We start from the raw sequence: 13,243 nt of genomic DNA, 5'->3' as shown, positions 1-13,243 counted from the left end.
CGTTTGTAATCGGTTTACTTACTGTGGCTAGTGAATCTTGAATCTTGCAAAGTTGGCAACCACACTGGTCTGGTCTATGAGTCCTATCATCATAAAGGGTATTTTTGTCCCACAGTATGATGCCATCAGCGAGTGACATCACTGATGATGTCACAGACAGCGAGCGAGTGACATCACTGATGTCATAGGCATTGTGTCATTATTTGTGGAGCGCATAAAGCTGCTCTTGGTTTTGTTCCCTTGCCAGAGGGGTAGGATGGGGGGTTAGCAGTGGGTGGATAAATCCAGGAGTAGATGAGGGATGCCGGCTGGCATAAAACACCAAAGATGAATACGAGAGCAAGCTCTCGGCAGGGAAACAGTGGATGGATGATCCAGAAGAGGGCAGTAATGCAACAACCTAAAAGTTTTTATTTTTTGGTTGAGTCATCTGCACATCTGGTAGTTTTTCAACTGCATTTATTTCATCATGCACTGTAAATGGTGAATATTTTGCAGTCTTCTACAGTAATTGAGGATGCTCTTTGGGTAGAATAGGCAGGGTTAAAGTGCAGACTCCTCGTACACACCATATGATTTTTTTAATCCTGGGTTTACTGGGATAGTTTTTGGGTTCTCAAACGGCTAAATCAAAAGTTTTGTATCATTGCTTTTATTTCTCAGTCATTGCACTGTACAAAAATAATTTCACTGAAATTATTGAACATGGCAAAAAAAGCAATCATTTTAAGGTAACAGTTGGCAAGTTAACAGTATGTAGTAATGTCTCTATGTAGTCATGTATAACCTTTGTCAATGAGTAACAAACAAGTTCACTGCCTTGATTTAACTGTTCTTTGCAATGCAACAGCAATGCACTATCCTCCACATTCACCTTTACATTGACGTCTTTTGCCTCAAAAAGCCAATGTTTGTGGACAGGCTTTTGACCATAAAAACCGAACAGCACTGAAGGTGCTACTAAAAAGCCAGGTCAGTTAGGATAAAAAATAATAATTTCAAGGCAAAATACAAAGAATCTTTGTGGAGTCTTTTGACCATGAAAACACAGCACTGAACAAACACCACTGAAGGTGCTACTAAAATGCCAGGTCAGGATAAAAAAAAATCATCAAAATAAATTATAATTTAAAAATCACTTTTTTAACATTTTTACAATAAAAATGCCATACAAAAAAATATATACACCTGCCTGCATACTGGCATCGTCAATATTAATTAACTGAATGATACAGGAATTTACAAATGATCAATATGACAAAATATAACACCAGATATGAATATTCAAGATGGATTATTTCCAATTGGTCAATATGACAAAACTAAATATCACACCAGAAATGAATATTTCAAGTTACATTATAAAAAAAGGTAAATAATAGGATTATGATGGTGATCATCATTTCGATGACCAGAACTTAGCATGGCCATCTAACCGTAGCAGTTCACAAGATGGTAAAAGTTTCACTGGGAGAAATTGTCAGGAAAGAGTCAATGTTCATTGTTGAAATTCCATTTCTCCCAAATGCACCGTCTGCTGTTGTATCTGTAAGAATAAAGAAACATGTTACAGTATTTCATTCTGGCTTAAATTAAATACATCTTGCACTGTACAATAACTGGAACTTAAATGGGTTAACTCAGTCTCAATAGAGGAACTAATTAAATCCTATGAAAGGACATTTGGAGTGCTGGCTTCTCTCTTCACTTAACTCAGTCTCACACATAATACATGATCTATCTATCCGCAACATAAATGGGAGCTCGGGCTCTGTCTGTCCCACTGTGATTGTCCCACTGTGATGTCATAAATCCCACTGTGACATCATCCACGATGTCATAAATCCCACTGTGACATCATCAGTGATGTCATAAAGCCTACTGTGACATCATCCGTGATGTCATAAATCCCACTGTGACATCATGTGATGTCATAAATCCCACTGTGACATCAGTGATGTCATAAATCCTACTGTGACGTCATCCGAGATGTCATAAATCCCACTGTGACATCATCAGTGATGTCATAAATCCCTGATCCCACTGTGACATCATCAGTGATGTTATAATCCCACTGATGACATCATCAGTGATATCATAAATCTGACATCAGTGATGCTGGTCTCATTGGCCACACAGCAGCCGAGTTGTGGGCAAGGCCTATTTCATTGTCATGCTCCTGTGGATTTCAGACATTGTGGGAGTTGTATAGAGGTGACATCATCCGTGATGTCATAAATCCCACTGTGACATCATCAGTGATGTCATAAATCCTACTGTGGCATCATCCGTGATGTCATAAATCCCTGATCCCACTGTGACATCATCAGTGATGTCATAAATCCCACTGATGACATCATCATCAGTGATGTCATAAATTTGACATCATCAGTGATGCTGGTCTCATTGGCCACACAGCAGCCGAGTTGCGGGCAAGGCCACGCAGCGGCCAAGCTGCAAATGCGAGCTGCAGGGCTACTGGGCTAGCTTGGTGTGCTGCAGGGGCAGCTCAGCGAGCTGCAAGACGGGCTAGGCCGCAAAGCTGCCGAGCCTAGGAATCGAGATTCCTAGTTATATAAAAATGTGGGCAATGTTTGTTCTCTGTTCTCGGTTTCAATTTGTGTCCCGCTGATGATGTCGTCAGTGATGTCATAAATCATTGATGATGTCATAAGTGATTGAGCAATTGTGCATTGTTTAATCACTGATGATGTCATACAGTAGGCCAGGGATACTCAACTTGCTTTGCCCGGAGGCCACTTTCGTGAAATGATAGAGGGCCAGTTAATAAACAAACAATATACATTTTTCTGTAGCGGATTGTAGGTTTTTGGGGTGTCAGCCGGAGTTTAGTCTGACAATGTTGTGCACACTGGATAGTTAGTTAGGTTAAGTTAGTTGGGTTAAGTACACACAAGTACCTGGGTAGCAAGCAGATGGCAGTATTTGACAATTTAGCAGCTAAATCATAGATTATTGAAAGATATTCCATATTCCAGACTGAAATGCTATAACAGAAGTGGAGTATTGGCCAGAATGACATGAACATTTGGACACTTATTCAGCGGGTATCTTGCATGTTGCGTTCAGGTGCACTGTAAAAAAGAAAAGAAAATTGCAATTCCATCGCGGGCCGCAAGTTGAGTATCACTGTCATAGGCATTGTGACATCATCAGTGATGTCATACGAGCAATTGGGATGTCATCAGTGATGCGGAGTTGTGACATCATCAGTGATGTCATAAGAGCATTGCTACACCGACTCCGCCGATCTGGGGAGAGTTGTAGACTAGCACATGCTTCCTCCGAAACATGTGCAATCGCCAGCTGTGTCCTTTTGTGTAGCGTATCCCCCAGTTCGCCCTGTCAATAGGTTTGGGAACCGCTGTGCTAGGAAAGTGTTGTGTGTGTTGTGTCTGTGCATGTCAAGCATTAATGTCTCACCAGTTATAAAAACAGGGTAACGGGATGAGATATTCTGGACCTGCAAGCGGACCATACAAGTGATATAGTCAGGTTGCTCCCTTGCCATAAGGTCACACTCATGGTAAGGCAAGACTTCCACTATTCCAGCTTCTTGGCAGCGGTTTATGAAGTGCGTCTTCTCCTTTGCCTCAGCACTCAACCTGGACACAGAAGTAGCAATTCAGTTATTTTAGCAACCTCTGTCTTAATCTCTATAACATCCACTGCCATTTAGTCAAATAAATAAATAGCCACAAGGGGCGGTAATGAAAGGGGTTCAACAGTTCTGAACAGTACTGATGTTGCAAAAAAGAGGTTTCAGTGGTTCCGAGTACACAGTCCAAACATCTCCGTTAATATATATACCAAGTTTCGCGATGATTGGAGTTACGGCCGTTTCTGTGATAGGCCACGCCAATTTTTGCCATTTGCAGCGCCCGTTTTGGTCGAATTGCGTAATATTCAGTACGCATGTCAGAAATGCCAATGGCAAGTTGGATTGTTGGAAACTATTTTCCAAGGGCACTGCAGGGCTTGAACCCCTAATGAAATATAAGATATTTAAACAGATTTCAATATAAAAATGATGAGAACAGTGAGTTAAAATTGTGTGGTGTCTGTGGAGGTGTTAGTCACGATTGTGATGTCACTTGAGCAATTGTGATGCCATCAGTGATGTCACTCGAGCAACTGGATGCCCAACTGTGATGTCACTCAGGCAGTTGTGATGTCATCAGTGATGTCACTCGAGCAACTGATGTAGTATGAGCCGATGGCGCGCAGTTGTACGAGGCTAAGTGGGCTGTCTGTGGTGGTGTCAGTCACGATTTGTGATGGAAGTGGCGCACGAGATTCCTAATCTTTAGTTAAAATAAGTCGTGTCTGTGTCTTCTTCTGATGTTTTATGGCAGTTGGCATCCTTTATGTTGCATTACCACCTCCTCCTGGATTTACAAATAAGGTACAATGAGGTACAAATAACAGTGGCGGTTCAGGGCAAGGTTGTATGGAGAAGCAGAGGAGAGGAAGATAACAGGAGGGAGGGTGATGGTTTGATGGAGGTGGTCAGGGGTAGGGGAGGTTGTAAGCTTGGGAGAACAGATAGGTTTTAAGTCGGGTTTTGAAAGTGGGGAGTGAGGGAGAGTCTCGGACGGTCTGGGGGAGGGAGTTCCAAAGTCGGGGTGCGGCGCGGAAGAAAGCACAGTCACCAAAGGTTTTGAGTCTGGATGGGGGGATGATGAGGGTGGCAGTAGAAGAGGATCGGAGTGTACGGGAGGGGCGATGGGGGATGAGGAGGTCAGTCAGGTAGGGGGGGCTAGGCTGTGGAGGGCTTTGAAGGTGAGGAGGAGTAGTTTGAAGTCGATGCGTTGCTTGACGGGGAGCCAGTGGAGAGAGTGGAGGACAGGGGTGATGTGATCACGGGACCGGGTGTGAGTGAGCAGGCGGGCGGCTGAGTTTTGGACCATCTGGAGTCTATGGAGGGAACGGGAGGTGATGCCAGTGAGGAGGGAGTTGCAATAGTCGAGGCGGGAGGAGATGAAGGAATGGATGAGGGATTGAGCAGCAGGGGGGGAGAGGCAGTGTCTGACTTTGGTGATATTGCGGAGATGGAAATATGAAGTTTTGACAACGGAGCTGACGTGGGGATCGAAGGAGAGGGTGGGGTCCAGGATGAAACCAAGGTTGCGAGCCAGGGGGGAGGGGGTGATGGTGGAGTCGTCAATGGTGAGGGTGATGGGTCCGGCTTTATTGAGGGTGGATTTGGTGCCAATGAGGAGTTCAGTTTTGTCGCTGTTGAGTTGTAGGAAGTTGTGGGTTAGCCAGGTTTTTATTGCGGATATGCAGTTTTCGATGTGGGTGAGGGGTGGGTTCTGGAGGGATTTGGTGGTGATGTAGAGCTGAGTGTCGTCGGCGTAGCAGTGGAAGTCCAGGTTGAATTGACGGATGATGTGACCAAGGGGGACAACAGATGAAGAGCAGGGGGCCGAGGACTGAGCCCTGGGGGACCCCCTGCAAAACAGAGGAGAGGGTGGAGGAGTGACCGGAGAGCGAGATGAATTGTTGTCTGTCGGTGAGGTATGAGGTGAGCCAGTCCAGTGCGGTGCCCTCAACACCCAGTTAGTACGAGCCGATGTTGCACGGTTGCACGATGGTGCCTAGGTGGGTCAGCGGTGTCAGTCTGTCAGTCCAGAGTCTCCACCCTACTAGTATAGGGAAATTAAAGCAACAGTTTAGCAACACCTACCTTGCGTTTTCTTTCAGCAGACGACTGTCTTTGTAGTGCAGCATCCATTTCCACTTCCCTTTTTTGCTGAGCTCTTCCAAGAATTGTGACAGTTTTGCCATGTTGCCTTGAAGATTAGATTGGAAGAGGGATCAATCATAAGCTGCTATATGACAACATCTCTAATAACAAGAAAAAGCTGGCATTCAGTAATAAGTGTTCATACATAGGCTAAGGGCCTGCAGTGCTGCTCTCTCAAACATGATAAAACCACCCCTAGTGAGGAGTTCTTGATGGGTGAGGTTCACAATATCATCCGGTTGATCAATTCCAGCAAACAGTACACCTGGTGACTTTTTCAGCTCAAGCAAGTGTGGAACCTGAGAAAACAGTGAACAGATTGATGAATGATTGAAAAAAATCTGTTGCCACAGCACTGTCATGATCCTTTACATCAGTTGTTGCATTACCTCACAAATGTGCTCTGCGATATCTTCATTCCTGAGGATGATCAGTAGGGATGAACTATCCTCACCAAGGAAGAACTGGGATGGTTGCACTGCAGTGTGGCCCTCTGCTTCCAATTGTGCCTTTTGAATGTCAGAGTGGAGATCGCATTGAAGCAAACTACAACATATTTGCATCTGCTTGCCGACTTCTCAAACTTATCAACCAACACCACAAGAACTTCTTGCTTACCTTACTATTATTGCTAAAATGGTTAATCTATTGAGAGATTACTCAATATTAGAGAAAACACACGCACATCTCTTCTTGTAGGTGCTGATGCAAAATTAAACAAAACATTGGGAGCAAATCAGTGTCGCGAGTCTCTTTTAATCTTGAAGAGATTACTCAATATACAAACAAATATTTATAAGAAAAACTACAGCATAAAGGTGTTGAACTTAGATGAAGGATAATTGATCTTACCTTGGTCTCATCAAAGAAGGCATCATCTGTTGTCACCAATATGTAGAACCTGAACTTGGTTTTACAGGACTGCCTCACAACAGAATTGAGAACACTGTGAAAGCTCTCATACATTTCTCTCTTCGTCTGAACACTGACATCAAAACGGTCACTTAAATCAGTCTTTGGGAAACCAATATCCATCCTGGAGCCCTTTGTTTTTGATGGGAGCCTTTTGCCCACACAAACATCATTCATCATGGACTCGTATAGCCTGGCACATTCTGCAGTCACATCAGAAACCCCAACATGTCCTGTCGGGTTGCCTTCTCCACAAGCAAATTTTTGAAGATGCACGGTGTTCTCTTCTTCAGTGGTGTCTGCCGGACCTCTCCTCTTCGGCACGTCTACCTTGATTCTTTGGCCAACAAGCAATGGGAGCGCCTCCAGGTGATCCACTGAATCTTCCTGCTCCTCAAGACTGGAAAAGTGCACAGTCATAGGACTAGTGTGAGACAACTTTGATCTATCCTTATCCTGATTGCAGCCGTGTCCTCTCTTCCTCTTTTTCAGAAGCTGATTAATTTGTTCAGAGAAGATGAGACACTCTTCTTCCATTGAAGACTGAGTAAGGTCATGTTGTAGGCACCTCTGAGAGAGCTGCTCCACTAAACAGTATGGTCTCTTTCTGTTGGAGTTCAACACTGTACATGTGAGTGTGCTTGTTGAGGGGTCCACAGGTTCTGTTACCATGTTCCCTTTGTTATCCAAATCTGAAGCAGACACTGCAACTGAATGGTCCTGCTCATCGATTTCAATGTCTTCAGTTGTTTGCCCAATTTTCTCCACTCTGGAACTTTTCCCAGATTCAACGGACTGCATCGAGACCGATGATGAAGGAATCTTGTTTAAATTTGAAATCTCCCCTCCTTCGTATGGATACAAAGCATCTAGAATGGCAAGTTTAGTTTCATCCAACTTAAATTTATCAACTACATCTTGATCTTGATCTTGATTAGATACCCAATTTGGCTTTGAAGAAAACTCAATGCCTTCTTCCTCATTCAGCCCTTCAGACATTCCGTTGAAACTTTCTGTCCGTCTCTCCATGGACATGGTACTCAGAGTGGTGTTTGCGACAACAGGGGTTTTAGTTTGTCTATTTCTTGGAACAGTGGAAATCACAGAGCTATCAATTTGAGCTTCCTTGGAGTTGTAATCTCCTTGACTTTCATCACTCTTAGATGGTTTCACAGCCATGACAGGACGCTGGCTGCATGAACGAGGTTCAAGACCTCCATTGTACTGTAAAGATGCTTGAGGTTTTTCTTGGTCAATACTTGGGTGGACAGCTTGCAAATCAGAATAATGAGATGTTATGTTAGGATAAAAATCTTCCTCAAAGGAAGTGTCATGCAATTCGTCTGTTCTTCTAGAGTAGTGTTCAGGAATTGAGGAGTCCGTTTCCTTTGGTTGCAACTGGTCATGGAATGAAAGTTCCTCCTCTGATGAAAATTTACTTTTGACAGGTGATTCAAAATGATGTAATAATTTTGCATTCAGTTCTTGTTTAGCAGAGGCCAACACCACCTCTGGCATCATATCATTTATTTTCTCTTCCCTGAAACGTGTTGAAATGTGGCTTGGGGCTGAATTGGTTGGTACGTGGTTGCTGCTGGGGGTTCGATCCCAAGAGAGGTGCAAGTCAGCTGTTTCAAACTGGCTGGATTTGTCAATCTGGATAGATTTACAGAGATACTTGTCTATGCTTCTTAGAACTCTGAGAGTTCTGAGTTCGTCAGGTTGAAGTTGTTTTTTTCCAAGAGACAGACCAGGACGAGGATCTCTCTTAACTCTTGACTCTGAGCAAAGTTCCTGTTCAAGAGGCAACTCATCATGTGTAGGTGTTGAACATCTGCTAAGATCTTTCCAAGTTATGTTTTTGATAGCATCACCACTAGAAGCAGAAGTACTACTACATGGGTCAGGATGGTCCATGTAATCGTATGGTTCCTCATCCAAAGTTGGCGTAGGGCACCTGTCATCAGACCCACTTTCCCTGCAGACGATTGGCTGGTTGGATTCACTAAGATCAACAACTGGTGCCACTTTACCTGCTAACAATAGAGTCTGTACACTATGCTCTTGAGATGTATTGTACACCTCTGTGTGCAGGACATCGTCTTGGTATTTTGTTTCTCTGATCAATGGTATTTCTTTCTGACCTGGAACCAGTTCTTTGTCATGGAGGTCCATGACCTGTGGATCTAAGGTATCCTGTCTGAAGGGTTCTATATGCATCTTTTCTGATCTCTCATCTTTCTCATCCTTTTTGACATCTGCTTCTTTTACCAATGGTATTTCTACTTGATCATGCTGCATTACCTCACTGCGAGATGACGGAGATTGGTCATGGAAATCAACTTGCTTAGTCACAGCTACTTTGTCATTACACTCGGCATCACAATCCTCTACGGAACTAGCGCTTCCACACACCATAGGTAATGGTTTATCATTCAAATCACTGCCAGCATTCACAACTGAAACGACGCTACCATCATGTACTGAATGATGATCCCCATATTCATTAATATTTTCATCCTGGTCTGCTGAGAGTCCTTTAGATTCCTCCTCAGCTAAATGAGCTTCATTTTGATTTGCATCACAGACGGTATCAGATTCTCGATTTGCATCACAGACGGTATCAGATTCTTGATTTGCATCACAGACGGTATCAGATTCTTGATTTGCATCACAGACGGTATCAGATTCTTGATGTGCATCACAGACGGCATCAGATCCTTGATTTGCATCACAGACGGTATCAGATTCTTGATTTGCATCACAGACGGTATCAGATTCTTGATTTGCATCACAGACGGTATCAGATTCTTGATTTGCATCACAGACGGTATCAGATTCTTGATTTGCATCACAGACGGTATCAGATTCTTGATGTGCATCACAGACGGTATCAGATCTTTGATTTGCATCACAGACGGTATCAGATCTTTGATTTGCATCACAGACGGCATCAGATCCTTGATTTGCATCACAGACGGTATCAGATTCTTGATGTGCATCACAGACGGCATCAGATCCTTGATTTGCATCACAGACGGTATCAGATCTTTGATTTGCATCACAGACGGTATCAGATTCTTGATTTGCATCACAGACGGTATCAGATCCTTGATTTGCATCACAGACGGTATCAGACTCCTTGTTTGTAGAATTATCACTTATATGAGCCACTGGTGGAGAGGATTCTGCATTATCTTCTTGATGTGGTCTATCTTTGCGTTCATTTTCATTATGTTCAGCTGTGTGAACAAGATCAGCAGAGTCAGGGTTAGAATTGACCTCTCCATTTTCCATGGTTCTGGCCAAAGCAATTCCAACTTGCTGCACCAAATCCATTTCTGTAGTTCCACGAATTTCACCACTATCTGTCACTTCTGTCTTTTCATTGTTTGGTCCCTGTAAAACATGCACGATTCCCAGAGTTCCCAAAACATTCTCTGGTTGAATGCAAACATTTGCCATCTCTTCTCGTAAGAGAATGAAGGTTCCACAAGTTTGAGAAGAGATTGCATCAACTTTTTGTGAGGGACGCTTGCTCTCATTCTCATTGATGCTTTTGACATCATCATCCAACTCACTGATGTCTACTGAGTTTACACTCTCTCTGTAAGACTGCAAAGAGAAAGAGTAAAACAGAATCATCAATAAAGTTATTTTTTATGTGACATTCAGATAGTTATTTGTGAATAGTGTATGAACCAGTTCAAACTGATAGGCATATTTAATGATGTATATTAAAAGTACAATTTAGGATACATGTCAGTAGCAGAAACTCATCTTTATAACGGTACCAAATGCTATGTTTCATGGGAGTCTCAATATTGTGTTTAAAAATCGGTTCTATTTCATAATATTTGCTTCGGTGTTTCACTACTGGGCATCCATCTCATGGCATCCCTGACAGAAGAGTGACGCATCATAGGGGTTAAAATCCCGAAGGGGATGAATCCATATTGTTTTTGTATTGCTTTATCATTTACTAGGAATCTCGTGTGCTCGATTGCTAGGCTCGCCCGCTGCGCGGGCTCACGGCCTCGCCCGCCCTGCAGCTCACCCACTGCGCGTCGCATACTGCTCTACGACATCACTGATGACATAATGACTGAACTTATGCCTCAGCCAGGAAGGATGACATCACTGTTGACATCAAATCATTAGGTAATTAGGGCAATCACCTAATTAAAAAATCCAGCTCCGTCAGGTCACCCGCACGCAGTGTTGGGCAAGTTACTTTCAAAATGTAATATACTACATATTACTAGTTACCTTCATTTGAAAGTAATAAGTTACTTTACAATATTACTGTCTGTGTAGAGTAACTCGTTACTTACTATTACACTACGTTTGCATTACTTTCACCAAAACAACAGCAGCAGCAGAATGACATCGCTGCCCCGGAACCATCCCGAAAAAGAATGTCAACCACATTGAAGTCATGTGTAAACAACCCAAAATTCTAAATGTTATTCTTTTCCTTTGTTATTGTCATCTGTAGTGGTTATTTGTAGGGATGTCCGATATTATCGGCCTACCGATATTATCGGCCGATATTTATGGAATTCTTTACCTATCATAATGCAAGAGGTTGTTCAAGAAATTTGAGAGCATGATTTATCAATTTCACTTTCAGATTTTGGACCCTTGGACTCAAAAAGTCCCCGCGTGTGCTCAGATTTACTCTGCTTGTCCTCAAACTATACGCTCGCGCTCAAAACTTTACGCTCACGCTCAAAACTTTTCTTCATGGACAGATTTCATGCACTCACACTCAAATATCCCCTGCTCACGCTTAGATTTTCTCTGCTTGTGCTCAAACTCTGTGCTTCCATTAAAATGTCTCTCCTCTCCTTTCAAACTGAGTGTGCTCTCTCTTGGAATTTCTCCTCTTGGATCTTTTGTCTGCGCTCGGATTTTCTGTGACACAACCCTATCAGAAACCCACAACCAATAGAATGCCAGAATAGTGTCACATGATCCCTGACCCAGCAATCATGTGACACTATCCTGGCATTCTATTGGCTGTGGATTACTGACAGGATTGTTGCACAACAAATGTGAGAAAAGAGAAGAGATCCAAGCACAGAAGTTTCAAGAGAACACAGAAGCAGTTTTAAGGGAGAGGGGAGGCCATTTGCATGCAGGCACCAAGTTTGAGCGCGAACAGAGTAAATGTAAGTGTGAGCAGGGGATTTCTGAGTGCGAGTGCAGGAAATCTTTTGAGTCTGAGCGTACAGTTTGAGGACAAGCAGAGCAAATTTAAGCACACGCGGGGGCTTTTTGTGTCCAAGGGTCTAAAATCTGAACATTAAATTGATAAATCATGCTCTCAAATTGCTTGAACGACCTCTTGCATTTAGATAGGTAAATAATTCCATAGTTATTAGCATAAAAAATTCATATCGGAAAATATCGGTATCGGTTTTCATGCCGATATATATATATATTTTTTATTATACAGGGGGAGTCTCACTGAGAGCAATGCTCTCTTTTTCAGGAGTGCCCTGTTCACATTCACGCACACATTCATACCTGGAAGCTGACCAGTACAACCACAGTCTGATCTGTTGGCCACTGAGCAGCTCCACTGGAGCGGTTGGGGTTGAGGGCCTTGCTCAAGGGCACCTCGGTGGTGGTAATGAGGGAGGGGCAAGCGCTGCCTTTTCACTTTCCCCACCCAGATTTATCCTCCGGTCCTGGGGATTGAACTGACGACCTTCTGGTCACAAGCTCGCTTCTCTAACCATTGGGCCACCACTGCCCCAATAACACTTACAACTTTAACACAACATGCATATTATATATTAAACTCTTCAGCTACATTAAGCTACATTATGTAACTTGTTACCTGAAATTTTGGTGAAAAAAAAGCCTGCTTATATCGGTATCGGTTGATATCGATATCGGAAATTAAGAGTTGGACATTATCGGATATCGGTAAAAAAGCCAATATCGAACATCCCTAGTTATTTGCATAAAAACAGAAAGTTTGATTAGGAAATTATTGTATCTTTATTTGTGCTTTGATTTAAAAAAATGTAACTCAATTTGTAACTTGATAACTGGTATAATATTACTGAAATCCTACAAGTAATAAGTTATATTACTGAGTTACTGCTAAAATATATTACATGTAATATGTTACTTTTGTAATGAGTTACCCCCAACACTGGCCGCACGGGTGCTCTTTACACCCCCTGAAAGTTTCAGCCCGATCGCACGTAAAACGGCATACTCGCAGCCTCGCCCGCCCTGCAGCTCACCCACTGTGCATCGCATACACACCTGGGCCGCTACACGGCCTCGCCTGCTCTATGACATCACGGATGACATCATCACTGATGACATCAAATCATTAGGTAATTAGGGCAATCACCTAAGTAAAAAATCCGGCTCCATCAGGTCACCCGCATGGGTGCTCTTTACACCCCTTGAAAGTTTCAGCCCGATCGAAGGTAAAACGGCATAGCTGTGGCCGGCACAAAATTTTTAAACAGACAGACATTGCCCACTTGCTCCCTTCTATAATAGGATTAGCATCGTTATTTTTCTGCTGCGACA

The 13,243-nt window shown here is 43.0% G+C and overlaps 1 protein-coding gene across 1 annotated transcript; it reads right to left on the bottom strand.

The window, feature by feature from the left end:
* Positions 1-603: 603 nt before the first annotated feature.
* LOC310800701 (uncharacterized protein) lies at positions 604-10,275 on the bottom strand. The gene is made up of 6 exons (XM_083663314.1): positions 6,623-10,275; positions 6,160-6,279; positions 5,916-6,069; positions 5,711-5,816; positions 3,445-3,626; positions 604-1,546 (listed from the first exon to the last, which is right to left on the bottom strand). Exons 1-6 carry the CDS (start codon positions 10,145-10,147, stop codon positions 1,446-1,448), a joined length of 4,188 nt encoding a protein of 1,395 aa, XP_083519440.1. The 5' UTR covers positions 10,148-10,275; the 3' UTR covers positions 604-1,445.
* Between the last annotated feature and the right edge of the window lie 2,968 nt (positions 10,276-13,243).

The sequence above is a fragment of the Poromitra crassiceps genome (genome assembly GCF_964638095.1).
Source record: "Poromitra crassiceps genome assembly, chromosome: 30".
NCBI lineage: Eukaryota > Metazoa > Chordata > Actinopteri > Beryciformes > Melamphaidae > Poromitra > Poromitra crassiceps.
This window is presented reverse-complemented; position numbering and strand designations above follow the sequence as displayed.